The 27781-nt window shown below is 45.9% G+C and overlaps 3 protein-coding genes across 4 annotated transcripts; 1 reads left to right on the top strand and 2 right to left on the bottom strand.

The window, feature by feature from the left end:
• Nucleotides 1–7168: 7168 nt before the first annotated feature.
• Nucleotides 7169–10219, top strand: LOC136516907 (pyrophosphate-energized vacuolar membrane proton pump 1-like). Its single transcript, XM_066510408.1, has 3 exons — nucleotides 7169–8043; nucleotides 8360–9628; nucleotides 9745–10219. The coding sequence occupies exons 1-3, from the start codon at nucleotides 7204–7206 to the stop codon at nucleotides 9949–9951; spliced, it is 2316 nt and encodes a 771-aa protein (XP_066366505.1). The 5' UTR covers nucleotides 7169–7203; the 3' UTR covers nucleotides 9952–10219.
• A 366-nt stretch (nucleotides 10220–10585) lies between these two features.
• Nucleotides 10586–27296, bottom strand: LOC136516906 (uncharacterized). 2 transcript variants are annotated; one of them, XM_066510406.1, is made up of 24 exons: nucleotides 26908–27296; nucleotides 25420–25500; nucleotides 24414–24513; nucleotides 24246–24330; nucleotides 24111–24160; nucleotides 23194–23249; nucleotides 22719–22778; nucleotides 21768–21867; nucleotides 21618–21695; nucleotides 19290–19354; nucleotides 19142–19210; nucleotides 18960–19037; nucleotides 18781–18876; nucleotides 15031–15101; nucleotides 14433–14510; nucleotides 14228–14336; nucleotides 13469–13585; nucleotides 12959–13173; nucleotides 12728–12839; nucleotides 12370–12501; nucleotides 12155–12292; nucleotides 11781–11890; nucleotides 11605–11664; nucleotides 10586–11315 (listed from the first exon to the last, which is right to left on the bottom strand). In XM_066510406.1, exons 1-24 carry the CDS (start codon nucleotides 27043–27045, stop codon nucleotides 11153–11155), a joined length of 2361 nt encoding a protein of 786 aa, XP_066366503.1. In that variant the 5' UTR covers nucleotides 27046–27296; the 3' UTR covers nucleotides 10586–11152. The 2 variants fall into 2 exon arrangements, with proteins under 2 accessions (XP_066366503.1, XP_066366504.1); XM_066510407.1 differs by having other exon boundaries at nucleotides 11227–11315; nucleotides 11800–11890.
• On the bottom strand, nucleotides 19824–21277 carry LOC136518208 (uncharacterized). The gene has a single exon (XM_066511857.1). It carries the CDS (start codon nucleotides 20892–20894, stop codon nucleotides 19824–19826), a length of 1071 nt encoding a protein of 356 aa, XP_066367954.1. The 5' UTR covers nucleotides 20895–21277.
• Nucleotides 27297–27781: the final 485 nt, after the last annotated feature.

Below are 27781 nucleotides of genomic sequence, written 5' to 3'. Positions count from 1 at the left end.
TGCTAACTGGCTCTCATTCCAAGAGTACACCGGCTCTTGACCCTCTGGGTACCCCACATCATGGAGCACTCTCCAAAGCAAAGTCGGCATGCCAAACTCACTCAAGAAGGTGTCCATGGTGCGGTGCTCCCTCAGGGCCAACGGACGTCGAGGTGCTCTTCCTCCGGTGGACTTACGGGTGGTCTGCTTCGTGTGGGCTATCTGTAGCAAAAGTTCTTTTATTACCTCGGGGAAACATATTTTAGGTGATACAACTTTTATCAAAATGAGATAATCATTTATAAGGGGAGGAATGCATGACATGAATGAAATGCACAAGTAACATGATGTATGTACGTGTCGTATGTTCTCACAAACTTAGGAAATAAATACTTTCTAACGACTAATTCGGTGGCATACAAACGATCTCTCAAATACGTAGCTAATACGTTCTACACGATAGCGTTGTTATGTACCTACAGAAGATTCATTTCAGCCCAATTCCCAATGAATGCATAAAAGCAGTAAATTTTATCTACACGCTCTACATGAATCCCCAGATACGTGTACAACGGTAGTAACTACCCGAATCATCATCCTAATGATGGCATCGCCTCAACAGATGGAAGACCCATACATGAGATACCTTTGTAAAACATGCGTAGAACATGTAATTACTCCAGCATCATATAAGCATTCACCCTAGATCGGCGGTGTATCCGATCATGCTCTCACAACTCACACTTACCGAGGCGTAGAGGTAAATGATCCATACATTACCACTCAACAAGTGGCACTCATACAATAGCACGCCATATGAGCGACGAAAGAGAAATATGATGCAAGAACCCCAGTCAGTACTTAATTAAGCCACCTAAAGTCCTTAACTGGGCATAAAGGATATGATCACTGGCACACTTTATAGTTTTAAAATCATATTTTCCAAATGCCTTTTTGTTTTAAATACACTTGTGAACAGTAACACGCTAAACCATGCTCTGATACCAGATGTAACAGAACCGACCAATTATACGAAATTAAGTAAGAAAATCATCCGCCAGAGCAGATGATTTAGCAAACTTAAGCCCGTATAACCCGGTAGTCCGTGAAATCACGAAGGATTTCAAACCAACTTCTATTCTAGCCAAGATCGTAATAAGTTTAGCGGTCACCATCACATATTACATAAAAGTTCACAATCTCAGATACATCAGAGTTTCAACATAGTTATTACAAACCAGTTCGAATAAAAGTAGCGGAAGTCATTTGTTCAAACCACACACACACTCACGCGGAGTTTAAATATAGTGCCAGCAAATGATCATCTCCAACAAAAGCATCTGACGAGACATAAGGAATGACCATGCCCATGGTCCTAAGCATCACCCATCGCAGGATAAAGGCAGTTGATACAGTAGTCGTAATACATCTGCCCATCTACAACAAGTGGGAATAAAACCCTGAGTACGAGAAGGTACTCAGCTAGACTTACCCGACATAACCGAAAATAAATGACACCAAGGATTATGAAGGGCTTTATAGTAGGGTAGCTGACTCATTTGCAAAAGAAGCATTTTTAGCATTTCAGGAACCTTTCTAAAAGTATTATTGTCAAGTTAATTATTATTAACCTGTCGACTAGATTTGCACCTATACGCAAACACATGATTAAGCAGATAATGATAACCCATGATCATTAAACAACTTCCATACTGTCATATTCATTATAACTATCCAAGTGTTCCATAAATATTTACTACGATGAAGTCACTCAAGTCAAGTGCTCACTATCTAGGAGCGATGGCGATTCGAATCGTATCCTAACCAGCTGGTGATTTATTCCTTACACAAACCTCACTCACCCGCTAAAGTGAGATATTGATCACCGAGTCAACTTTCTAGGTATCTCGAGTTTGCCAGGAACCACATGTACCTGGGGGCCGACCAACTGCACTTTGGTCTTATCATCCCGCCCCCATGTCCTACCATACCTGCTCCAGCATAGTGCGTTGCGGGCAATCTACTCGGCCCGAAAAATCTCCTAGCTTCATGGTCGGAAGGTACTTTATTCGGCCAGCTAAATGTAAGACATGCATTCAACATGACTCGAGGCCCAACAACGGTTGGTCCTTAATCGACACAGACGGAAACACTACAGTCCAAAACTCTGCAAGTCTCCGTCCGGTCTCAACTTCATTTAACACTTAGTTATACCATGACTTCATAGTCATCCAAGCAAATCTAGGTAACCACCTATAGCTCGCAGGTGACAGGGAATCACCTGACTTCTACCGATCTAAGCCAGCTAAGCATTGACTCAACTGCGGATACCAGGGTAACAAGGATATAATATAACAAAGGTAAACAAGGTATAATGCAGCAACGGTTGCAAACAACTCCTGAACGTAATGCATCAATTAAAGTAAAGCATTTAATTAATAATTGCAAACCGAGAGAAAATGCTCTGGGGCTTGCCTCTCTCGAAGGAGCTCGGACGGTGATCGGGGCACTCCGGAAGTTCCTCAACGTCCTCCTCGTCGGCTTCTGGCACTTCCTGCTGCTGCACCTCGAGTTGCTCCTCGGGCTCCTCGGGTATGACGACTGGGTTCTCGGTTTGTGATCCTGTATGATGCAATGTGCGTAAGTGCTTATGCAATCGGTGCATCGGATGAGATGAATACAATGGATATGTTTGAATGCAAGGTAGTCAACATCATCCAAGAAAATATACTACAAACACATGTTATCTACTGCATTCTCTTCTACTACTAATATGTTAATTCAACACATTTTATTAAATGCTTCAAAGATACACCAAAGCTTTACTAATTTCTTAAATCCCACAAAAAGCAACACTTAATTAAAACCTAATTAATAATAGGTTTGAATAGCAATCTCTATTTTTCTTGCTTAGAAAAATCTTAGAAAATTACTACAGCATAGTACTAGCCTAAGTAGTTTACTAACAGATTTTCATGATATTTGAATGAGGGGATTAGCCTACACAAAAATAACAAGCTATGGCATGATTTTGTACATGAAAATACTTTGTACTGTGAAAAGTGTCAAACAACAGAGTTAGTATTTTTCCTATGTTCTTCATAGCATACAATGACTGTACAAAATTTATCACATGCATGTTTTATACAAAGTTTGCTCTCTAGCTAAAATAACAAAAATCAGCCATTAAAGGTACTTGAACTACACCTCAAAATTTTCCCACAACACATGCATGAAACATATTTTTCCTAGGAAATACATGACATAAGAAGATTAACAAACTTGGAATCATATTTTTCTGAAGCCTATAGATTTTTCTACATATTTTTCAAGTTATCAGCAATATTCATGATTAAATAAAGTTCTACAGAAAAGTATTTCAAAAATGACATGCAATAATTTTCCCTAGTAGATCTGATGATAAAGAACCTAGACAAATTTATTTCAACAGATTTGGAGCAACTTTGAGTATCCAAACATTTTGCAAACCATTTCTATTTTCAAATAATAAAGAATAAATTGAAAACAATTCCTTCAATCGCTACTGGGCCAGCCCGCTGGAATCAGCTGGCCCACGGCCGCTTTTGGCCTACGCGGCCCAAGCGCAAGGGAGGGGAAAGATAGCCCAGCAGGGCGTCGGCCCACGGCCATTCGGCCTAGCCGGCTGAGGCAGGGGCTACGCCGGCGCTTGCGCTGGCGTGGCGGCGCGGCTCGGCCACGAGGCCGGCGGCCATCTCCGGCCATGGCAGGGCAAGCTGGCGGGCGCATGTGATGCGCGAGAAGATGGCGAATGCGATAGGGTAGCTAGGCGGGGCTGGAGAAGAGAAGGAAGAGGCCTTCCATGGCGGCCGAGCACGGCGGCGCCATGGCCGGCGTGGCGAGGCTTTAAGACGGCTCTACCTGAGCTCGGCAGGCGGCGCAAACACGAGCACAACTTGAAGGAGGGCAAGGCAGAGCTGCGGGCGCGTGCTGGCTGGCCGAGGTGGAGGAGCCGCGGCGAATTTCGCCGGTGGGTGCGTGGCGCGGTGAGAGGCAGAGCTGCGGGCGCGCGGTGCTTGCAGAGAGGCGAGGCAGCGCGGAAGTGAGCCAGCGAGCGCACCGGCACCAGCAGGTGTAGGCGGGCGCGTGGGCGTGGGCGCAGGCCGGCTGCGACGTGCGGCGGCGTCGACGGCGCATGGCCGCCATGCGGCGGGCGAGCTCTGTCGCGGTCGGGACGCGCGGCGCGGCGCGTCAGCGGGTAGGCCCGCGGAGGCAGGCCAGGCGCGGCGCGGCACTGGGCTGGGCCGAGCGAGGCGAGGCGCGCGCGGGAGGCTGGCTGGGCCGGCTTCGGTCGTGGGCCAGAAGCGAGGCGGCGGCCCACGAAGGAGGGAAAAGCCTTTTTCATTTGTATTTTCAAGGAATTTTTACATGCCATCTTTCAAATATTATTTTGAGCAAGAAAATGACATCTTTTAAAAATGTACCAAAAATGAAAGTTGGATAGAATTTAATTCTCTACAACTTTGCTTTTATGACCAAAGCCAAATTCTTTCTAGATTTTGAATTGTAAATTCAAAGTCCAAGTTTAACTCAAAATCCTAATTTTTTGGGAATTTATTTTTGAAGCCAAATTTCGAATTAATTTGAATACAACCTTGCTCCAAAAATTTGAACTAAACAATCCTAGATGATTTACAATAGTAGCCAACCATGTTTTACTAACCTAGCAAGCAAAATTAGGGCAAAACAAGTCTAACAAAGGTATGCAATATTCAGGTTTCACACATGTTTCAAATGTTTCAAAGCAGTGTTTCAATTGTTATTTACATGATTAGGCATGTGTGATTAGAATGCTTGATGATGCATGATATGCATGATTTGCAGTGACTAAATGCAGGCATAACACCGGGGTGTTACAGCAGTGCCGCGGCTCAAGTGCGGCAGTGCCTCTCTTCAAGTGTGGTAGTGCCGCACCACGCAAGACAGCAAGGGTAAGAGTAAAGTGTAGAATGTCTTGGTTGTAAATCTGAGGATGCATATGTATGTTTGAGCACTTGGTAGCATATATTAGCTTAAGCATTGTGTCCCCCTTTATAGTACGGCTTTTTCTATACTCAAATTCAAAATATAAAAGAATTTAAAAATCCTTTGAATTTGAAGCCATCTACATTTGTAATTAGGGGCTCCTCCATTTCGTGTAGCATGCTCGAACATAAATTTCCTACTTATCATCTCGATAAATCTTATTAGTTCTCTAATTGCGTGGTCATTATCACCAAAACCCATAATTAGGGCTTGATTACACTTTCAGTTATTTTATTTCAATGGTTTCCAAACTTATGAATTGCTCTCTCCATCCTACATTAATATAAGGTATCTAAGCGTTCGAAAATTGTCCTAAATTTTAAGGCATTCTAGGTGAGCTAACCCTCTAACAATTTAAAAAAGGCAGAATTCACATGCATAGCTACCATTAATTTCTATTACTAACTCAAATGTGTTTTGTGGTTCTCCAAATTCAAACAAAATACCATTTAGGTGAAACAAATGCTCTTAGCTCTCTGGATATGCTTTGGGAGACTAAGTATAGAGTAGGAGACTCCAGAGTGGCTCAAAGGGTCATAGATATAAAGAGGCTAAAAGTTCCATATTTTCAATAGTTTGGAAATGGTGAAAAGGAACTCTACAGAGAACCCATAAAAGTGTTCTAGAAGTATGACCGTACAAGCATAGGCATTTCATGGTCCTCCAAGGTACATATTACTCCTCCAACTTTATGTGACCAACTAAAAAGGTTTAAAATATCATAAAAGGATGGCAACATGAAGTCACCTGAATAAACTAAAATATTGTCACGAAGAACTCTCTAGTACTTGAAACGGATGGCTAGAAAGAAGGTAGTCTACGGAACTTCTATGACCCGAAGAAAATGTGATTGCATACATACAGAGCTTCTATGAATTCGAGTGAATATGTTCTACCACAAAAAAATCCAACCAACTGAGCTACCAATTTGCAATGTTATCCTATCAATAGAAATTACAAGAACGATTATAGTGATTTGTTAGCCAGACCTAGTGTTATCCTAAACACTAAACTGTAAATAGTTGGTCATTTGCCATCTAGTCATTATTCGACCTAAACAGACGCTTAAACAGGCAAACGGGACGACTAGACGGGATAAACGGCCGAGTAAACAGAAATGGCATATCACTGTAGCGTTTAACCGTGTGTAAACGGGCTACATGACCGTTTAGGCAAACATTAGCCAGACCACATGCAACGTAGAACTCTCTAGTATTCGAAACGGATGCCTAGAAAGAAGGTAGTCCACGGAACTTCTATGGCCCAGAGAAAATGTGAATGCATACATAAGGATAGCTATAATGACCTGTCTAGGAGAGAAACGCTAAGAGGAAAGTAGGTGAGACTTCTGTCGTATTCGACGCTTTTCTCCGAATGCCCGCCCTTTAAATCATGGATTCATCCCAAGCCGCCCCAGTGTTATGCATGAGACAATTATTGTTCATGTATGTACCATGTATACGTGGTTGCAGTAACCTGATACGAAAATACCTTAACAATGTTATTTAGGAGTTCATGAATTCTGTTTCATTCCCTCTTGTTTTGGTGAATGAGTAGTAGAGAGGGTTTAGTGCCTAAAAGCTTTGAGCTCTTGAAGGTGATACATCATCCCTTGCCGTCCGAAGTCTTAACAAAAAAACATCTCACCTTCATGCACCATAGATAGGTTTGTGGTTCTAACGGTAGAGAAATCTAGGCCCGGTATCTCGCAGACACGTTAGGCTACTTTTTCTCCAGAAAGCATGTGGCAGTGACAAAATTTGTTGCATAAGCAACAAAATTGTGAGCACAGCACGAAGCATTCACCGTACAGTCCCCTACTGTTACTGTGTCTCCAACAAACGGTGGCCTTGAAAGGTTGCCACTCGGTGGTCACACTACGCAAGTAAGCAGCAGGACTGTTTATTTCATTTAAGTCCTTGAAAATGCAGGATATTATCATGCTCAGTAGTTGCTCACCTTCAGAAATCAGAATGTCTCATCGGAGGACTGATCTGTGATACACATTGAAACCAAGGTGTGCTGCCGTAAGTTGCTATACAAACGTTTCACTTCTTTTTAAACCCCCACATCACTCCTACACAACATCTTCCCAAGAACTCCCTACATCGGAGCTCAAAGAGCAAAAAGGCTTTGGTGAGCTTGAGGGCGTGTGCAGCCATGGCTGTCCTCGGCACCGCGGCGGTTGAGGCGCTCATCCCGGTGGCGGCGTTGATTGGCATCGCCTTCGCGATGCTGCAGTGGTACGTGGTGGCCAGAGTCCCCGTGCCTTCGCACGCCGGCGAGGGCAGCGGCGGTGGCGGCGAAGGCAGTAAGCACGGCCGCGGCGTGCGGGGGGAGGAGGAGGAGGGGGATGAGGAGGACGGCATGGACTACCTGCTCGTGGAGGCCCGGTGCGCCGAGATCCAGCGCGCCATCTCCATCGGCGCCACGTCGTTCCTGCTCACGGAGTACAAGTACCTGGCCGCGTTCACGGCGGCGTTCGCGGCGGTGATCTTCGTGTTCCTGGGGTCGGCGGAGCGGTTCAGCGCGCGGCCGTCGCCGTGCGCGTACGACCCGTCGCGGGAGTGCCGGCCGGCGTTGGCGAACGCGGCGTTCAGCGCGGTGGCGTTCCTGCTGGGCGCAGCGACGTCCGTGCTGTCGGGTTACCTGGGCATGCGCGTGGCCACGTTCGCGAACGCGCGCACGGCGCTGGAGGCCCGCCACGGCGTGGGGCGCGCCTTCGCCGCCGCGTTCCGGTCGGGCGCCGCCATGGGCTTCCTCCTCGCCTCCAGCGCGCTGCTCGTGCTCTACGCCGCCGTCAACCTCTTCGGCCTCTACTACGGCGACGACTGGGGCGGGCTGTACGAGTCCATCACCGGATACGGCCTCGGCGGGTCCTCCGTCGCCCTGTTCGGCCGGGTCGGCGGCGGCATCTACACCAAGGCCGCTGACGTCGGCGCCGACCTCGTCGGCAAGGTCGAGCGCAACATCCCCGAGGACGACCCTCGCAACCCCGCGGTACGCGCGCACGTCACTGTCACGCTCTCTGCATGCAACGTCCTGCTGGCTGCTTGCTTTGCTTTGCTTCATCATGTCCTACACGTATCTCAAAGCAAAAATCGATCACCGTTGCATGCACCGACTACTCGTGTTTTGTTTTTTTTTCTTTTTCTTTTCTGCTAGAGATAATTACTACTGGTATATATGACGTCAGTTACAAATGAGGGTCGGTGTGTTTGCACATGCTTTTCCTACACGTAGTATGTGTGAGCAGCATGGTCGTCCACAATGTACGTGATGCCGTGCCGTATGTGTGATGATGAGAATTGTGCAGGTGATCGCCGACAACGTGGGGGACAACGTCGGCGACATCGCCGGGATGGGGTCGGACCTGTTCGGGTCGTACGCGGAGTCGTCCTGCGCCGCGCTCTTCGTGGCCTCCATCTCCTCCTTCGGGGCGGAGCACGACCTCACGGCGATGATGTACCCGCTGCTCATCAGCGCCGTGGGCCTGCTCGTGTGCGCGATCACCACCGTCGTCGCCACCGACGTCACCGAGGTGAAAGAGTCCGACGAGGTCGGGCCGGCGCTCAAGCGGCAGATCCTCATCTCCACCGTGCTCATGACCGCCGGCGTCGCCGCCGTCACTTTCCTCGCCCTGCCGCCCAGCTTCACCCTCTTCGACTTCGGCAACGACAAGCACGTCAAGAACTGGCACCTGTTCATCTGCGTGTCGGCCGGTCTGTGGGCGGGGCTGGTGATCGGCTACGTCACCGAGTACTTCACGAGCAACGCGTACGGGCCGGTGCAGGCGGTGGCGAGGTCGTGCAGGACGGGCGCGGCGACGAACGTCATCTTCGGCCTGGCGGTGGGGTACAAGTCGGTGATCGTGCCCATCCTGGCCATCGCGGCGGCCATCTACGCCAGCTTCCGCCTGGCGGCCATGTACGGCATCGCGCTGGCGGCGCTGGGGATGCTGAGCACCATCGCCACGGGGCTGGCCATCGACGCGTACGGGCCCATCAGCGACAACGCCGGCGGGATCGCGGAGATGGCCGGGATGCCGCGCCGGGTCCGGGAGCGGACGGACGCGCTCGACGCCGCGGGCAACACCACGGCCGCCATCGGCAAGGGGTTCGCCATCGGCTCCGCGGCGCTGGTGTCGCTGGCGCTGTTCGGCGCGTACGTCAGCCGCGCCGGGATCACGGCAGTGGACGTGCTGAGCCCGCGCGTGTTCGTGGGGCTCCTCGTCGGCGCCATGCTCCCCTACTGGTTCTCGGCCATGACGATGCGGAGCGTCGGCAGCGCCGCGCTGCGGATGGTGGAGGAGGTGCGCCGCCAGTTCGACACGATCCCGGGCCTCGCCGAGGGCCTCGCCGTGCCGGACTACGCCACCTGCGTCAGGATCTCCACCGACGCGTCGCTCAAGAAGATGATGGCGCCCGGCGCGCTCGTCATGCTCAGCCCGCTGGTCGCCGGCACGCTCTTTGGGGTCGAGACGCTCGCGGGGCTTCTCGCTGGCGCACTCGTCTCCGGCGTCCAGGTCGCCATCTCTGCCTCCAACAGCGGGGGTGCATGGGACAACGCCAAGAAGTACATCGAGGTCGTAGCTAGAATGAACATCTATATATCCCTCTCATCTCAATGCAGCAGGTTGACCTGTTATGATGCGGCTGGCATCATTATATCCGTTGGCTGACTCTCCTGCATGCATTGCAGGCCGGCATGTCGGAGGAGGCGAGGTCGCTGGGGCCCAAGGGATCGGAGGCGCACAAGGCGGCGGTGATCGGAGACACCATCGGCGACCCGCTCAAGGACACCTCCGGCCCGTCCCTCAACATCCTCATCAAGCTCATGGCCGTGGAGTCGCTCGTCTTCGCGCCCTTCTTCGCCGCGCACGGTGGCATCATCTTCGACCACCTCTGATCATCTGATGATCAATGCATGCTAGCATGCTGCTGCCGTTCCATGGCAAAGGCGCCGGCTGTCGCGGCGAGCCGCCTCTTGAACTTGCGGTCATCAGTCAGTAAGAATAATCGTCGTGTATGTAGCTTGCCGCCTCTTGAACTTGCGGTGATCAGTCAGTAAGAATAATCGTCGTGTGTGTAGCTTGCAACAATGTAACAAGCAATGGTGTCGATCGGTGCCTAGTTCCAGTGATGCCAGACCACCAGAGTTGGAGGCTTATTCATGTCCGGCCCTCTTATCTTACCCTTGAATATGCTCGGTATGCTGCGAAGCGAACATGCTGATCTGCTGCCTCCTAGAGAAGTGACAAGCCTAACCTGAGACTGGTTCCTAAAGAAATTCCAGCATTTCGCCATGGAACATTTCAATTCCTACAAGATTTGGAGAAAATTTTAGTTTTCTAAATATGATCTTAACCTGCTCACGAAAGAAAGAATAACACAACACTGAAAATCGTCATCCGTCAGGTTTGCTTTCTGACCATGGAAGGTGGCTAACATTCTTGTGCCCTCAGGGCTTATTTGGCTGCACTTCAATCCACCACGATCCATGAAAAATGAACTAGTTTTCCATCCCCGATTATTAGAGTCCAGCCAAACAATGCCTCAGTTAGATTTTTCATCATGCCATATCCACGAATCAACAAATCACAATGCTACTGACGCCAAACTAACCTGACCTTCTACTTCTACAACAGTAACAGCTTAGCCAATGGCCCCAGAGGAAACAATTTCGAGCAGGGGGCGTGCATTTTTCGCCCCTATTGCTTGCTACGTTAATTCAATGAAACTAGGATGAGCTTTCCTTCTATAATGCTGCACAAAACGAGTTCATACTCAACTTCCAATCCTTCTGTCGGGGATTAACTGTACATGTTCACAACTCAGCCAAAGTTGAAGTCGGAGATGAACACAACTGCACATCCGATCACTTCTCGCTGGTTCCAAGTTTAGACGTGTACTCTCAATTTCATCATAAGCAACGGCGGGTTGAAGTCTAACGTGAAAAAAAAAACAATAGTATGACCTCACTGAGGCTCTGCATCAATTGGTTTTGTTGTATCTAGGAACCATCTTGGGAGACAAATCCCCTGCAGCTTCATTGCAGTCCTCTCCCTTTTGATGCACAGATCCAAAGTTTCTGGGGCACGTTGTTGATTCTAAGAGCCTCGGCTTACATCCCCTTCACCACTGCCTTCAGAACTTTTCGTGCTTCTAGAAGGCGAGGCTGAAGCAACACTCTTTAGCTTTTTGTGAGGTGAATGTCTGCCACCATCTGGATTGTTCCCCACCACTTGGGCTTCATCAGCATTAACAGGCTTTCTGGGAGGTGGATCGAATATTTATCATCAATATCACAATCCGCAAGCCCACCAGATTCATGCCAGAAGAAATAACAAAATATCAGTGAGATACAAGATACAAAGTATGGATCAAAGTTCAGAAACTACAGATAGTGCAGTGAAAACAACACTCTAGCCTACCCCAACTTGTTTGGGACTTAAAGGCTTTGTTGTTGTTGTTGTTGTTGTAACCAGCAAAAGCTAGCAAATAAATGTTAGATGCAAAGTGAACTGGACATCCATCTGCACTTGCAGAAGATTTGAGATACCTTGCCGGGATAGATTGCTCCTGTGAATGCATTGTTGGTGTAGAAGAATCTACTCTGTCACTAAAAGGGAAAAGAAAAGGAATTTCATGTTTGGTTAAGTTAACAATGGAATCCCAAACTTCATTGGGCCACCAACATAAAATAGGCAGCAGACAAGAAAAATGAAACAAACAAACCTATCCTTATTAAAATAACCTTCCTGTTCCTTATCAGCACCTCTTTCATCTGCTTTCTTTCTCGTGTCAACCACACCAGTACTTTGCGTTGTTTCTGCACTCTCCACAATCTAACAAGAACACAGGCCAATCAATCATTGCCTGACTCTATAGTAGTACATAGCACCCTAAGCCACAATTAAATATAAATGGTTTCATTTAGCTAAGTACAGAAGTACAATCATCCTTCAAATAGCTTAATATTCATAAGGTTGATTGATAATGACAATGTGATATACTCGAGTTTCATTTATCAAGCATACTAGTATACTACCTCTGGTCGGCAAAAGTTGTCGTTGCATACAAGCAAAATAAGGAGCAAATAAGTTACTTGCCTTTTCTGGAACATCAGATTTTATTGACATGAGGAGGTACTTAAGTTTGAAGGCCTGAATACTCTGCAATCGTTCAAACTTCACAAGTTGGTCCCAAAAAGACTCAGCAACATATTCAATAAGGGGCTCAAGATTTTCCTGCACACAAAAAACCATCAAATGACGTAGCATGCTGAATCGTGATTTGCAAATAAGCAAACAGCTCCAGTACATACCTTTCTTATGTACTCCAACAGTTCAAGGATCACAGATTGTAGCATGTTGTCTCTATTGCCATTTTCATCAAATGCCTTAATAACTGGCTTCAACAAGTTCAGCTTGATAACACGGTCAACAAGAAAGTCATCCTACAGAACAAAGACAATTTTGTCAACTCAAGACCAAACATAAGACGATATGGTAAATTTTAATAACATGGCAATTAGAATATGCTTGCTGGTCCCCGGAAAATGTGGTAGTGCAACTGAAGAACAAAGTTTTTTATTTTGAATTTTGATTATTCCTGTCATAATGCAACATGAGCCTTCAATGCTGCAACGTGACCTACTTCATGGAACAAAGTAAATTTCTTACCTTTCTGCCAATTATAGTCCGAACGAATTGGACAGCTGCCACAACCAAAACCTTCTCTCTCCGATGGGTTAAAGTAAGAACTTTCTCCATTGCATTGGTTGCAAAAAATATCCTGCAACATCAAGAGCTTTGTTTTAGCAAAGAAACAAAAAAAAAATGGTAACACAGAAAAGCAACAGCACGACTGAATGAGAAAACAGGGAAAAGAGAAGCTTTTGGATAGAGGATTACTTCATCCTGTTTGTATGATGAAGTGCACAGAAGGATAAAAGCTCACAAATTTTCAGCAATGTTTCAGGCTTAGCAGAATGCTGTTCAACCATTGTGCGAACACCAGCTGAACCTGACGTTGATCTGGCAATGCCCTTTGGAGCGCAGGACGAAGCTATTACGTCAATCAATTTTTGAATATGCTTGTCAAAGAAAACCTGAAGAACAACATCTTGCTGCAACAGAAGAAAAAGAAGACCTTCACACCAATGCAATCTCATTGAATACCAGCAATCCAAACTTTAATATTTGAATTTATCATAAAGCTACTCATATGCATCCAAAATCAAATCAAAATGAGGATAGAAAACTAGCAATAATATGGCAAATACACTATTTTCCTTTTCTAAAAATAGTTTCACTATCCTATAGGTGCCTAACATTCTTAGTCCAAAAAGAATTACTGTCCAGTCATCACATTTTACATCAAAGTAACAGAAGAAGTAAATCATATTCGATTATGCATCTTACATGATTTGTAGTTGTATCGGAAGAACCCAACAATATCGTATCGGAAGAACCCAACAATATCTTTAGACAAGACTGATAGAGCATTTCCTCAGCAGAGTCAATTATCATCCCTTGAACCTGAATTTGAGAAAACCATAAATATATATTGCTAGACGAGGCAGTGATGATAGATATCCATGTAATTTAATCAGAATGACAAATGCTCAATGCTACTAAACATTATTTTGAGAACAGTAAGCAATGCCTGCAGTAGAGAAAAAACAACTCAGCCATCGGTTACTTAAGTTGATAGTTCAACTACCAAGGCACATAACAAAAGGAACATAAGGTAAACATAAGCTTCTATTCATGGCTACCAATTAAAGAAACCATTGCATGAGTCTATCGTAATTTGAAGCAGATGTACATCACAGTGCCAACTGTCAAATCATGCAGTTATTGGCAATGGCTACAACAAACATCAATAGGAGACGAATTCACATAAAGTTGAAGGACAAAAGGAGAACGGGCAAGCAATTCATGTTCAAGCTCAACAGGGACCAACAAAAGCCCAGACAGCAAAAATGTAATGACCAAAGGATAGAATATCTATACAGTGCAATTCTCCTAAAAGAAAAACAACTCTGCAGAAGAAGTGTTCGAGAAAACAAGAAGAAATACACATAGCAATAGATGATTCTAGAAATACAATTCGCTACTTGGACTAAAAGCACATATGAATGTTGTACAATTAATTCAAAATAAAGAGTGCAAACTTACCAGAAACTCAAGAAGAGAATTGCCTTCTAGGTAGTTCTCTTCATGATTGGCAATAAATGTTCTAACTAAGTCAGGATGCAGATCAACAAAATACACAAGTATGTTTGCCCTGCATTTCCCAAACAAATAGTGCAATCAGAGGGACAAAAAGGAATAGGTTTAAACAAAGAAGAGCAAAGAATCCGTCGATTGCTCTATAGGTTACCCAGCTGAAAAGAGTTCTTTATCCTGACTCTGAAGCACATCAGAAATTATGTTGAACGCACCTTTATCAATGAGATCCCTAGACAAAGGAGAAAAAATATGATTAAAGTGATACAAAAAAGTTTGATGACCGTCGATGTCAAAACAAATTGTACTTGAATGCTGTGTCATTGGAAAATTGCCTGCATTCTGATCCACCCATTTTCAATAGTGCATCAAAGAGCATGAGAAACAATACTGACAAGAGGTAAATGAGTTCCCCTCATGAATACAATATGTTTTTTTAAGAACAGCAAGAGATTTGCCGTAATTTATATTAGAAGAGAAAAAGGCAAAAAAAGAAAATAAAAGCCAGTTACAGAACGTCAGGACATGTTTATGGTTATGAATACAGTATGAAGTATCCTAATTAAACTTCTAACATAAAATGGAATGGCTAGTAGACAGTGAGCCTCCTGCATTCATGGCTGAGATAGATGAAATACTAATCCTGCCTTTTACTGATCCTAGAAATAACTCTTCAGTATTTGATCACGTCAACACGTCAAAATTGGCCATCACAATCATAACTTGTGTTCAATTTAAGAGTAAGCACTAACCTAGACAGCTGTGATTGTCCCTTAGGCTCCAAACTTTTGCTGAGAATGCAAAGCTCACGCAAAAACAGGACCTACAAAGAACAGGATCTTGTCAATGTAGACAGCATGACCATTAATAAACATGATCACAAACATATCACAAATGAGAGGTCATACCAATACAAATGACTACTTGTACCCTTCTTTCTCTTTCTCTGCTAGTTTTATTTCAGATAAGTATTAGGTTCCAACCCATACCTTTATAAAAGTTTGGTCTGTACAGTTTCTACTACATATTCAGTAGGGTTCTCACTCATTATTCCTATAAAAATATTGGGGCTCTTGCGTTTGTACCCTTGTTTTGTATCGAAATTGTGATTTTGCCCCTATTTTTTTGACTTTGTGAATTTACCCCTACTGTGCCATTCACGAAGCACCAGTTTGCCCCTGCTCCGTCATCCACCCCTAACGGTGTTAAACTTTGTACAAAAGGACATGAATGCCCATGCGATTTTGCCTCTGTTTGTTATGCCTAATTGTGATTTTACCCTGATTTGGAATTATACTTTTTTATTGTATGCTGACAATTGATTAAATTTGGTCAAACATATTTGGCACAACTTGCAATTATTTGAACTCAGATTTAATATTGATAAATATTCAAAATTTTGGCAGCACCTTTGCTATATTTTTGGCCCTGAGTTTGGAGCCCCAACGAACATAAACCTTGCTGTATGGAGGTCTAGAAGCAAAACTCAGGTTGTACAGGTTGTAGTACCACAGCTTGCATCCGGAGTCATACACATACGCGACACAGTAGCATTTGCTGAGACAGGCTTGCAATCTTCATCACTTCCTGCTAAATCATTCTGAGAATCATAAGGGAGCCCCTGCAGCTTGTCCAGCAGGATAAAAGAGTCATCATGTTCAGTCTGGCCATTCGTCTCGCAGCTCAATGGAAGAGATCTCGGTCTCGAGCAACCAGTAGCAAAGGATCCGGGGCTCCACTCAGTTGGATAGGAAGGCTCAAATCCATCGATGCAATTGCATCTGCCATTGCTCGTGCAAGCACCGAAATTGCCACAGAAGAAGCCACTGGATTTGCAATCTGAAGGGAAGGTCCAACGAGCTACCCAGCCACTGCTATTTGCCACTGCAGAATCCTCTGACCACCGCATCAAGCTGACTTGCCCCAGGTGGAACTGCAAGAACTCGGTCAGATTAGGATTGTCCAGAGGATTCAGCACCAGTGAGCTGCCATTGTCTGGTCATGTCACCATCCAATCTGGGAAGGTGCCCAGGCTGGGATGCCCATCGGTGGTGAGCACGAACCCATTCCTCCTGCTCCGGTCGACGCTGACGCTGCCATTGTGCGAGTAATCCTTGTACGTCAACGAGACGTTGGCCCCCGTGTCGCCGGCGAGCCCGAGCCTGGCGCCGGGGAGCAGCGAGTCGCCGGGGGAATCGAAGCTCTACCACAGGACCCACGAGGCGTTGGTCTGGTCCCTCACCACCAGGTTGCCGTTGCCGAGGAGCACCGCGGCGGCGGCGGGCGGTGGGGCGCCCGGCGTGTCCCCAGCCACGGGCGAAGACCAGAGGGTAGACCCGGCCTCCGTGATGCACACGCTGCCGGCGAAGACCTCCAGCGCGGCGGCGGAGAGGTCAGAGATGACGACCCTGTCCCCGACCCAGAACGTGGGGCTGGTGCTCGGCATCCTCTTGAAGCGGACGCCCAGGAAGTGGTGGATGCCAGAGCCCGGGGCGAAGAATCCCAGCTCGAAGTCGCCGTTCTTGGACACTAGTGTCTGGTTCCCAGAGATGCCCACGCCGGGGAGGATGATGTCCGTCGCCGAAGTAGCGACGGCCAGCAGGAGGAAGAAGACGAGGAAGGTGGGCGGCGTGCACCCGCGAGGCCCCAACGCAGCGGGCGCGAGCCAGGGGGAGGGGTCGGGGCAGAGCCCGCCACAGGCCACGCGACGCCCCAGCCACTGCGGGCGCAAGCCTGGGGAGGAGCGGGGCGGAGTGAGGATGAGCTGCGCCGCCGCCAGTACTCGCGCCGCCGCCGGTACTCCCCAAACCCTAACACGCGAGCCGCGCCGCCGGAGTGTGGCGGAGGGAGGAGGAGGAGACGCGCCGGGGGGGGAGCGGGAAGGAGGGAGGATGAGCCACGCCGGAGGGGGGGGAGCGGGAAGGAGGGAGGAGGAGCTGCGCCGCTGCCAGGCCGCAAAACCATCTACGAGCCGCGATTTCTCGTCAGGAACGGGTCAAGCGAACGGGTGAGAAAGGAGAAAGGACTGAGGGGTATCATTGTCTTTTCATGTAGGTGTCTTTTCTTTTTCTTTTTTTTTTACCATTTAATCCCAGCATTTTAGACGGTGTTACAAAGCAGGGGTAGACGAGAGCTTCGTTTGAAAAAAGCGAGGGTAAAATCACAAAGTTAAAAAAAGAGGGGCAAAATCACAATTAAAATACTGGACAAGGGCAAGAACGCCATTCTCCCAAAAATATTTGTGTAGTGAGCTAAAGTGGCAACGGTCGATATGCATCCACAATAGTACAGAATAACTACATTTCATGTCTATGCAACTCATACACCAAACATAACACCGCACTTGACCTGATTTGAGGTATGACTCAACTCAGTTTTGTCTTTTGTTTAAACTTTGTTGATACTAGTTTCTATCAACAGTATTGATGCAAGACTACCATGGTTTAGAATTTTGGCCCATGCTAACATTTTTCTCATCAATTGACGGGTGATAGGTTTTTGTCCATGAGTTGCATAGACATGAATGTAGATATCCCTACTTTTATATAATTGCATGTTGTTGCCTTTTTAGGTCACTCCACAAATACTTCTCTTTTTTTTGGAACAGTAAGGTAGAGACCTGCTGATATGAGTGCAGATTTCACGTCCAAGGTTTCCAGTATATTCATTACCATTAGCCAATTCAGCATGTTGCAGTGTTTAAAAAATCGTAAAAATGGCTCGTGTAGGTAGTACACAGTGGCGGAGCATGAGTGTGTGACCGAATATCAAGGGGAGGCTAATCCACTAATAAACATTATTGTCTTAATCTCTATAGTAAGCACTACAGCATGTGTGTTCATGAAAATAAAGAATCTTGGTGGCGCCTGACAACCGAGTATTGTGCCAACTGGTGACATGTCGCTGGCTTGCTACTCCATGCAGCCTGTATTTTGTGCAGAACCTATGAACAGCTGGTATGACTGTTGCACCTGAGAACTGTGTACAAGAAGCAGCTAGGCATCATGACAAAATAGGTCCTGGTGTGACAGGTTTTATCTGTTAAGCTTATTAACTGATAGGCTAGGGAGCTAACTGTCTCTTCACAATTTTGTCGCAGGCAAGCAGGGGCGGGAGCCCAGTTTCGCCTCAACTGAGTTCCGTCCTTGGTAGTACACATGGAGTTAAGTAAACATTACAAAAGTTCAATGTAAAATTTATCCTAGTTGTCAAGAAACAAACAAGAAAATCAATATGGCATTGCTCATCATGTACTAACAAGTAACATCACCACAAGACAAGCAGTCAATCATGCATGACTAACAATTTACAAAAAGAAACTTTTTCCCTTTTGCAGCAGTATAATAGCAAATTGAAATTTCTTCTGAGAAAATCATTGTTAATTCATAATATGCTAAATCAATAATTATTATGTCTAACAAATATAACATAAGATTCTTGTAAAGAAGGTAATGTCTCAATACGGAAAATGAAAAGGCAGTAGAACACGATACTAGTCTCACCAGTTTGCCTTTTGATTCAGCAGAGGTATTCGAAGATGTTATCCTTGCAATCAGATCTTGGATAAAAGAAGCATCATCCTTTAGTACAGAAACAACCTACAGACGGATTATATAATTCAATTGGCAAAAGAAAATTTTGATTTGAAGCATGTGAAAACTTGAAGTGTTGAAACACTAACAAAAGGCTTGTTCCACTCAATAATTGAGTTCAGGCTTGACACAGTAGGACCATCCAGTGCATTCAGTAATATAACATCCTGCCAGTAGCAAGCATTCCACAATTTGAAATGGTTGAGCACAAAAGATAGCTAAAAGATAAATAAACTCCAAGTAGGGAGGGGCAAAGTGGGGTATGGCTGACCTTTATATAACCTATTATGTATGTTTGACGAATCTTTGAGGCCACAGAAACATTTCCAATGTGTATGGCCTATGTGAAAAAAAAGTTCACACAAATAAGAAATATATCTCAATCAGGCTCGGGCTAATATGCATAAGAACTACATTACCTCATTGAGGGTTTGATTCTGCACGAATTCACGATGACTCTGCACATTGGGAACCTCTGGATCATCTGCTCGCACAAGAAAGCATTATAAAGAACAATGCATGCAATTTTATAGGTATGTGAATATGTGATAGTGTAAATGTTATGTGGCTGCTAGGATTGAGAGGAGAGAGTCGAGGGGAGCGACGGCGGCTGACGCGCTACAGAACCCGCGGCGCTACAGTACCGCGGGTACTGTTCATGGGCGGCGGCTAGGGCTGCAAGCCCCACGGCCGACAAGAGAGAAGGGATTTCCTTCTAATCTCTTGCTTGATTAGATTGATACATCTCCTCCCATTATATAGAGAGGTCTGACTTGGCCCCTAAGCAAGCGACTAATTAACCCTAATGGGCTAAGGCCCAATAGGCCCTTGACTCCTCTAACACTACACCCCACATGGACATGCAGCTCGTCCTCGAGCTGCAATCTAACGATGACATTAACGATGCCTCCACTAGACACAACCCTAACACCTAAAAATAAGCCTTTTACATCTCAGCTTATTTTATTGACCTGAAGAAGACTACGACTCTTTATTTTTGACTCCTGAAGATACGGCGGGCACCCTCCGCTTGCTGGACCAGCACATGTGTAGCCACCTGGATCCCATGGAGACCATCGGAACGAGAGGGGTGCACGGGTATGGCCACCTAGAATTGGTGGCAACAGCAACCAGCGGAGACGTGCTCGTGGCGGACGGTGGCGGAATGCGATGGCGCTAGGCAGTGCGTCCCCGCTGGTGACAAGGAGGGAAGCTGCTCCCATATCGCTGGTGCCGCAGAGTTGGAGTTCGCCGCCCACGGAAAAAACACCATGCTTGCGCCTGAAGACAACAGCAGGTTGGCGCGGTTGCTGGTGGCCGTCCGACCAGGCGAGATCGACCGACCATGCTAGGTCGCGCTCCCCTATGCTGAGGTCGACCGCCGCCAAGGTCGCCTCGTGCATAGGTGAGCGCATCTTCTGCAGCCGCCGGCGCGCTAGGAGGCCACGCGCCGCAGCCTGCAGCCGCACCGCCGCAAACACCTTGCAGGCACTTGCCCGCGCAATCGCCTTCCTCTCCGTGAGCTGCAAGGCTGCTGCTGTAGGGACGACTGGCCGCCGCCGCTTGAAGATGGGGTGTTGTCGTCCCTGCCGGCGCGCTAGGAGGCAATGCGCCACCGCCTGCAGCTGCGCCGCCGATGCCTGGATGCCATCCACGCCCCCGTAAAAGACGCCATCGCTGTCCTGCTGTGACGGCACGGGGCTGGGGGTGGTGAACGACGGGATCAGTGAAGGAGAGGTGGAAAGCAGCGCGGGACTGCTGCTCGGCACCGACACCGACTGTGCTTCAATGTTATGGACGAGGGTCGCGAGGACGTCCATCTGGCGCTGCAGGTGGTCGAAGGTCGCCATCCACTCACCGAAGGCACCTGTGGAAGGTGCAGGCTGCTGCGCAGGCAAGGGCGCCACAGTGGCTGTGGCGGTGGTGAACACGGGCGGAGCTGCGGAGGACAGGGCCGGCGGTGCTGCGGAGAACAGGGCCAGCGCAGCCCAAGGATGTGTGCCGAGCGGCGTGGAGATGGGCATGGCGGCGTAGGATCCGGCCGGCGGCGCTGCGGAGAACAGGGCTGGCGCAGCCTAGGGATGTGCGCCGAGCGGTGTGGAGAAGGGCACGGCGGCGTAGGATCCGGCCGGCGGCGCTGCGGAGAACAGGGCTGGCGCAGCCCAGGGATGTGCGCCGAGCGGTGTGGAGAAGGGCACGGCGGCGTAGGATCCGGCCATGGTCTCTGATACCAGATGTTATGTGGCTGCTAGGATTGAGAGGAGAGAGTCGAGGGGAGCGACGGCGGCTGACGCGCTACAGAACCCACGGCGCTACAGTACCGCGGGTACTGTTCATGGGCCGGCGGCTAGGGCTGCAAGGGCGCTGGGGGAGGCCGGCCACGGGGCTTCGCCCGCGGCCGGCAAGAGAGAAGCCCCGCGGCCGGCAAGAGAGAAGGGATTTCCTTCTAATCTCTTACTTGATTAGATTGATACATCTCCTCCCATTATATAGAGAGGTCTGACTCCCCGCGGCCGACAAGAGAGAAGGGATTTCCTTCTAATCTCTTGCTTGATTAGATTGATACATCTCCTCCCATTATATAGAGAGGTCTGACTTGGCCCCTAAGCAAGCGACTAATTAACCCTAATGGGCTAAGGCCCAATAGGCCCTTGACTCCTCTAACAGTAAAAGTTTCAATTAAAATGGACACAGCACAATTTCTTAAAACTGCTGAGGTGGGGCACAATGAGTTGTACAGTGCTTACACTCAAGGGCCCCAATTATGTCAAGGATAAAATCATCAGAGAAAATCTTGTGAAATATGTCAGGATTGTTCAATGATACTGCAAAAGAATAAATAATGTGAGCTGCAATCTAAAATAACCAACGGTCATGTTTAACAGGTTTTTACATACTGATTCCCTTGACTAGTCTGAAGATCATGTGGAGATCATCCATGTTTCTTGAACCCTCACATGTTCTGAAAAGGTCCACTAGCTTGGGGAAAAATTCATCCTGCTACATATGACACATATAAAAATTAAAAGGGTTCAAAAAACACCAAGGCATGCATACAAAAAAATATATCACTTCTCTAAATTTCAAACTTCAAGCTATGTATTGTTAATAGTTCAAACAATGAGGCTGATATGTTCAAGCAATGTGTAGCTTGTTGTTTTGTTTAATGCTTCAGCCTTGGGCTGTGGAGATGTAATAAAGAAAGGTAATTCATTGTGTGCATCAGCTGATGCGGAGGATGCAATTTATTTGTTCCATTGTCCAAACAATTATCCATTGTTCAAGGAAACCGGGCCAGAACAAAATACAATAGTACTCCGTATAACAATCCAGTGACTTATCCTGATAAACTGCAATGTGCTGAAGTAATTTCATATTCTCATATAACAATTAGTACCTATATTTGAGAAAGAGGTAAAGTACTCCATAGAAGACTGCTACTCCCTCCACCCAAAACAAAGAGTGACCACAATTCCGTGCTATGACGTTTAACATGAAAAACAGCCCTTCAATGCAAAACCATTTCAGGATTACATTAGTTTAGATCATAATTAAACCATCCTCTACATGGTTATTACACGACGGACAGAAGACTAACACTTGATAAGTTGGTAGCTCACACTTCTAAAACAAGAAGTGTCATTTTATTACAAAATTTACTGGCCAACCTCATATTTGGGGCAATATACACAGCCATGTTGCACCCCATATAATGACGCTTACCGCAATCTGCTATCAAAATACTCTGTGCTTTGCCATATGCCATTTGAGATGTGTCAGTTATCCACAGGGACATAAACATGCTTAATGGAACACCATGCCACCATAAAAATAAATTCATAACTTACATTTTGGGATATTAACTCTGCAACGCGTGTCCCATCCTTCGTTCCCCACTCCAATACAGTCTGGGCATTTAGTTCACAACATTTCAACAATCAATACATAATGTAAAATGTATTATGATTCATAATTACACGACGGTTCAGGCATATAAACCATATATTACTCTTGAAATTATATGTAGACATCTATTTTCCAAAGTTTTACCGACAATGTTTTGGAGCCCATGCTTTAGACCATCTTCAAGTGAAATATAAAGCCCTTGTCACCCAACTACCATAGCAAGTTAGCAACCCAAACGATATATCGATATTCAGCATCATGAAGACATTAGGAATGTTTTTCGAAGCATAGGTTGCTCTAAAACTCTTGGGAATTATTTATTTGAACTAAACAACCCTAGTTCCCTGTCAAAACATGCACAAAATAAGAAAAAGATTATATGAATTAATAGGAAAATAACAATAATTGTTCTCACACCTTTAAAAGCAAAGGAAGGCTGGACAGCTCAAGAGAAGGAAGATCCTTCAATCCATCTGCAGGTAAAGTGATAATTGATCATGGCATTGCTACAGACCAGTATACACCAGACAATTACAGACTTGTAGGAATAAAGATGAGAATGATATTATGGGCTAGTTGGTGGTTGCGGTCCTGTGCTATGCTGGGGTGTGATGTGGAATCTGGTTATTTGACAGAAGAGCACTGTTATACATAGAACTCATTTGTAACTCTCATCACATCCAGAGGATCAAAGGGCTCAAATCAATTGAGTGATGGATTACTTAAGAATCAATGGGCTAAACGCACATTGGTTGTACTGGAGTTATACAAGTGGGTTATACATGAAGTATTTCCCCTTAAGGTAAGGTAATACTAGCAGAATTTTGCTGTTACAGATCCAGAAAAAGAATTTTGCTGTTACAGATCCAGAAAAGATACTTCCAACTAACAGCTGGATCCACAGCTGGGAACAAAATGCTTTCGATAAAACCATCATAAAGCCAAACAGAGGAATAAGAATTTAAGGACATTAAGGCATTGGCTGTCAGATAATCAGAATTTCATATTTGAACCTTTGGGCATTGTTCCTGATCACAATCAAACAACTTTATCAAGGCCATTAAATAAATTAATAAAAACAAACGAAGCAAACAAATATGGATTGTTAAATCACTTTGATCTGAAATTAGTGCAAAGCAATGTGCAAGTACATGCAGGGACAGGCAGAAACAACTAGTTACCGACCTGCCGTACCATGTAACAATGAACCACTAGAAACTTCTAGGGATTCAAATGTTGGACATGGAAAGACTTGAGATGCCATGGAAAATAAAAAAGAGCACACTAGGGCAACAGAAGAGTAAAAAAATACACAGTATGTTTAGCAAACTCACAGCCAAGGTCACCAGATTGTAGCTTTTGCTGTAAGTAATTTATGTTCTGCCTGCATAAATTACCATAATGTAAAGACATGTGTAAGCATATAAGGGGGCACAGGGCACAGCAATATTCATTAATCACTGAGTTACCATATATATCTGCATCCTTCAGCTTCTTGAAAGCTCAGCAGTAAATCTAGTTCTTTTTCAGGATCCTTCCATGAGATAATTGTTTCTACCAACAAAAATGGACATGTGCATTAGTCTATCAGGGCAAGGAAAAACGCCCACAATTAAAAGAATAGAACACCATCTTACTGTCTTGTTTCTGGTAGATATTATCCGAAGTAATATGGTGAAGTAGTAGCGTGTCATTATCCACCTCATCCACGACAGCCAGAGCAATTTCTTTTGACCCCTAGATATGAAAAAGACTGAAAAGCTAAACCCCCAATAGCAATGAGTCAAAAATCAAGGCACTATATACCCAAAAAAAATCTGTAATGTGCTATGGCTAGTTGTCATTTGTCAATTGTATTGTACAAAATCATCCTAGGAAATTGCTTCATCTCTTACTTTTTTTGCTAAAGTCCTTTTCATTTTTTTTTTACTCTGTTGAGTCAAAAATAATTGATGTTTTGGACAAGGTTCCAGTCAAACTTTTGAACCTTTGACTAGCAATATATTTTACAATATGTAGCTTTAAAATAAGGTTATATGTGTAGATTTGCCTTGAAAGTACCTTCATAATATTATAAGTCTATAGTACAGATAATCTAATACAAATAAGTAGTCAATTTGGAGATTGTATTGTTGTCCAAAACATCAGTATGACAGTATCAGTATCTGTGACAGAAGGGAATAATAGCTATCTAAAGAACTATTCGCAAACCAAACCACGTAACAGGGTAATGCCATGAGCAGCATTTCGAAATCAGATCTAAACATATAACAAGAGTCAATGGAGCAAATATAATGGCCCAAAAATTATGCAAGGAAAAAAAATAATTCCATTGTATCTGGTCAAATTAGAAAATAGGATGATAATCTTTTTCTAAGAAAAATAAAATAGCATGATGACCATGCCGTCAAGACCTTAGCAGGATACATACCACTCAAATGGAAAATATAAAACAGAAAAGGTTAATCAGAGAGGAAATCAAATCCAGTTACATGTGTGAAGCAATGTTTACATCATCACATGATAGTGGAAGCAAAAATAATATCAACAGAAACTAATTTACCGATACAATATGAGACGAAATATTGCAGTTATCATTTTAGAGAATGTTCACAGGAGATATGAGTCAAGAGTTGACCATACCTCAATATAGTCAATTGTTATGTGGCCTGTTCCCTGGTCATCCCACTGCCCGTCGTTAGTTAAACAGTATACTTTGACACGCTGCACATTGTTTTGAAACATTACAAAATGCAGACACAGTAAGTAGACCAACAGTTAAAAAGCATAATATCTTGCGTAAGAGTGACTTTGCAGAAAAAAATATATAAAGATAATATACACCTTATAAGAGAAGGATAACATATATAGCCATCCTAAGTTACTTAGTGCAGGTACATTGCAATTGGTGGTTAGTAACTCCTCAGCACTGGCAATGTTTGGTTGACACAAAGTTTAGATGCCATAGGTTCGTTCGTACTTCATAGACACATAACTGAAAATGAACACGAAGTAGCACACTAAGCAATGAATCGATACAATCTTCTCACGGTGGCCAGCAGGCTGGTCTGAATTCCCTATTCTAGATTGTTTACAAAATATTGTTCTTAATAAACACAAACTAGCAAAAGCTGGCAGTCCAACAACATCAAGTATATCTACATGCAGGATCCAGGATCCGGGCAAGTTCAATGTCTTCAATCCTCAAAAAGGGCACTAACGAACGCATGGTTTGTTGGTACTACCATCAGACATACATTTCCATAGAAGCAATGGGTTTCTGTGAATCATTGCTTCACTGGTCCGTCAATAAATTCGCTGAACTACAAAACGGAACAGACAAATCCAACCCACAAATCTCTTACGAACTTGCATGTGGGGAGTAACCAAATCGACGCAAATCAGGCAGCCCAAAAGGCATGGCTCTAGTACTTTGCTAGCAATAATCTGCACATGCTGATTATCAGGGAACCACGGTTTCAACAACAACAACGACAACATAAGTCCCACGCAAATTGGGGTAGGCTAGAGTTGAAACCCATCAAGAGCCTCAAGTCACGGTTCAGGCACTTCAATAGCTACTTTCCAACTACTCCTATTCAAACATAATCTCTAATTGCATCCCTCGTACCTCTCCTCGTATTATTAGCTTGACTTAGGACTCCACAATGCCCTGGTGCCTCTGGAGGTCTGATTCGGAGATGGCCAAACCACGGTTTCTCAGACTAAATCACACAAAACATCCTCCCCATCCCCAGCCAACAGCTCTGAACCAATTCGAAATCATCAACCCATACGCCATCCAAGCACCCACTCTTCCCCGCGACCCCGCCCCGAGCATTAACCGAACACCAAAATTCCCGGTACCCCGCCCGGAGCATTAACAGAACACCAAAATTCCCGGTACCGCAGCAGCAACCGCACAGAGTTCTAGAAGTTTCCGTGTCCTCGAACTGCGCAGCGAAAGGAAGCACAACAGCCACGACGACAGCCCGCGCGCAAGCCGCAAAACGAAGAAAAAGGCGGAGCAAGCCTAGAAACAGCCGCAGGTACGGTGTATCCGCCGCACAAACTCGCCACGAAAAAGCTTCCAGAACCTTCCACGAAGACCGACCAAGCGGGAGAGCTCACCTGCATGTTCCCGTGCACCTGGATGTTCCCGTGCACCTGCACGTCCTGGTCTGCCTCGGCGCCGCTCCCGCCGGCGTCCTCCTTCATCGTGGCCAAGGCCGCGGCCGCCGCCGCCGCCTCCTCCTCCTCCGCCGACATGTTCTGGAGCCGAGACGGTGGCTAGAAGCGGGAGAAGGAAGGTGGCGAAACCCTAAGCCACCATTCACGAGCGAGCGAGCGTGCGAACGAGCAGAGCAAGGACGCGCGCGCGCTCTCTCTCGCTCGCTTTGCGGCTTCTTCCCTTGGCGTTCGTTCCCTTCTCCCCTGCTTGTCCCCTCGAGCTCTTCTTCCCCCCTTTCCCGGTGGCAAAATATTTGGGGGAGATGCGGGATGCCAACGGCCAAGACGGAAAACTGGGGAACGTGTGCGCGTACGAGGGACCTCTGCTTCGAGTACCCACGTTATATACACAAGGAAATGGCACGGCCCACTTCCATTGCTCCAACGGTCCAACAAACTTGGCGGTTGGCCCTTTGGACGCGTGGGTGCGACTCTTTTCAATTTCTGCAATCTGGGAAGTGTAGCAACGTGGCAAGAGTCCGTACCTTTACCTTTTTTCCGTCAAAGGATCTGTTGCTATTACTACGGTCCCCATGATTTTACATGAAATACCTTGAAAAAGATTTAAAACTACTACTAGTAGTGTATGAAACAACCAAACTCTATTGTTATGCATTGTGCATAAATCAAAGATGGTTATAGAAGCTAGACAAGACCGCAAGATCCACCTTGTGTCGTCACTAGAGAAGCCAAATCTTAGATATACGCATGAATCGGCGCCTGAAATCTCTACCAAAGCGCATTGTTGAAGAGAAAGAAAGATATGCTAGCGATG

This window comes from Miscanthus floridulus, chromosome 17, assembly GCF_019320115.1.
Source record: "Miscanthus floridulus cultivar M001 chromosome 17, ASM1932011v1, whole genome shotgun sequence".
Lineage (NCBI taxonomy): Eukaryota > Viridiplantae > Streptophyta > Magnoliopsida > Poales > Poaceae > Miscanthus > Miscanthus floridulus.
This window is presented reverse-complemented; position numbering and strand designations above follow the sequence as displayed.

Excerpts from the sequence above, each read along its gene's own strand:
- LOC136516907 (XM_066510408.1), top strand. The coding sequence starts at position 7,204 with ATGGCTGTCCTCGGCACCGCGGCGGTTGAGGCGCTCATCCCGGTGGCG. Across the intron at positions 8,044-8,359 it reads ACGACCCTCGCAACCCCGCG|GTGATCGCCGACAACGTGGG; the intron begins GTACGCGCGCAC and ends AGAATTGTGCAG. Across the intron at positions 9,629-9,744 it reads ACGCCAAGAAGTACATCGAG|GCCGGCATGTCGGAGGAGGC; the intron begins GTCGTAGCTAGA and ends CATGCATTGCAG.
- LOC136518208 (XM_066511857.1), bottom strand. The coding sequence starts at position 20,894 with ATGCCCATCTCCACGCCGCTCGGCACACATCCTTGGGCTGCGCTGGCC.
- LOC136516906 (XM_066510406.1), bottom strand. The coding sequence starts at position 27,045 with ATGTCGGCGGAGGAGGAGGAGGCGGCGGCGGCGGCCGCGGCCTTGGCC. Across the intron at positions 24,331-24,413 it reads TATCTACCAGAAACAAGACA|AAACAATTATCTCATGGAAG; the intron begins GTAAGATGGTGT and ends TTTTGTTGGTAG. Across the intron at positions 11,891-12,154 it reads AATCTGATGTTCCAGAAAAG|ATTGTGGAGAGTGCAGAAAC; the intron begins GCAAGTAACTTA and ends TGTTCTTGTTAG.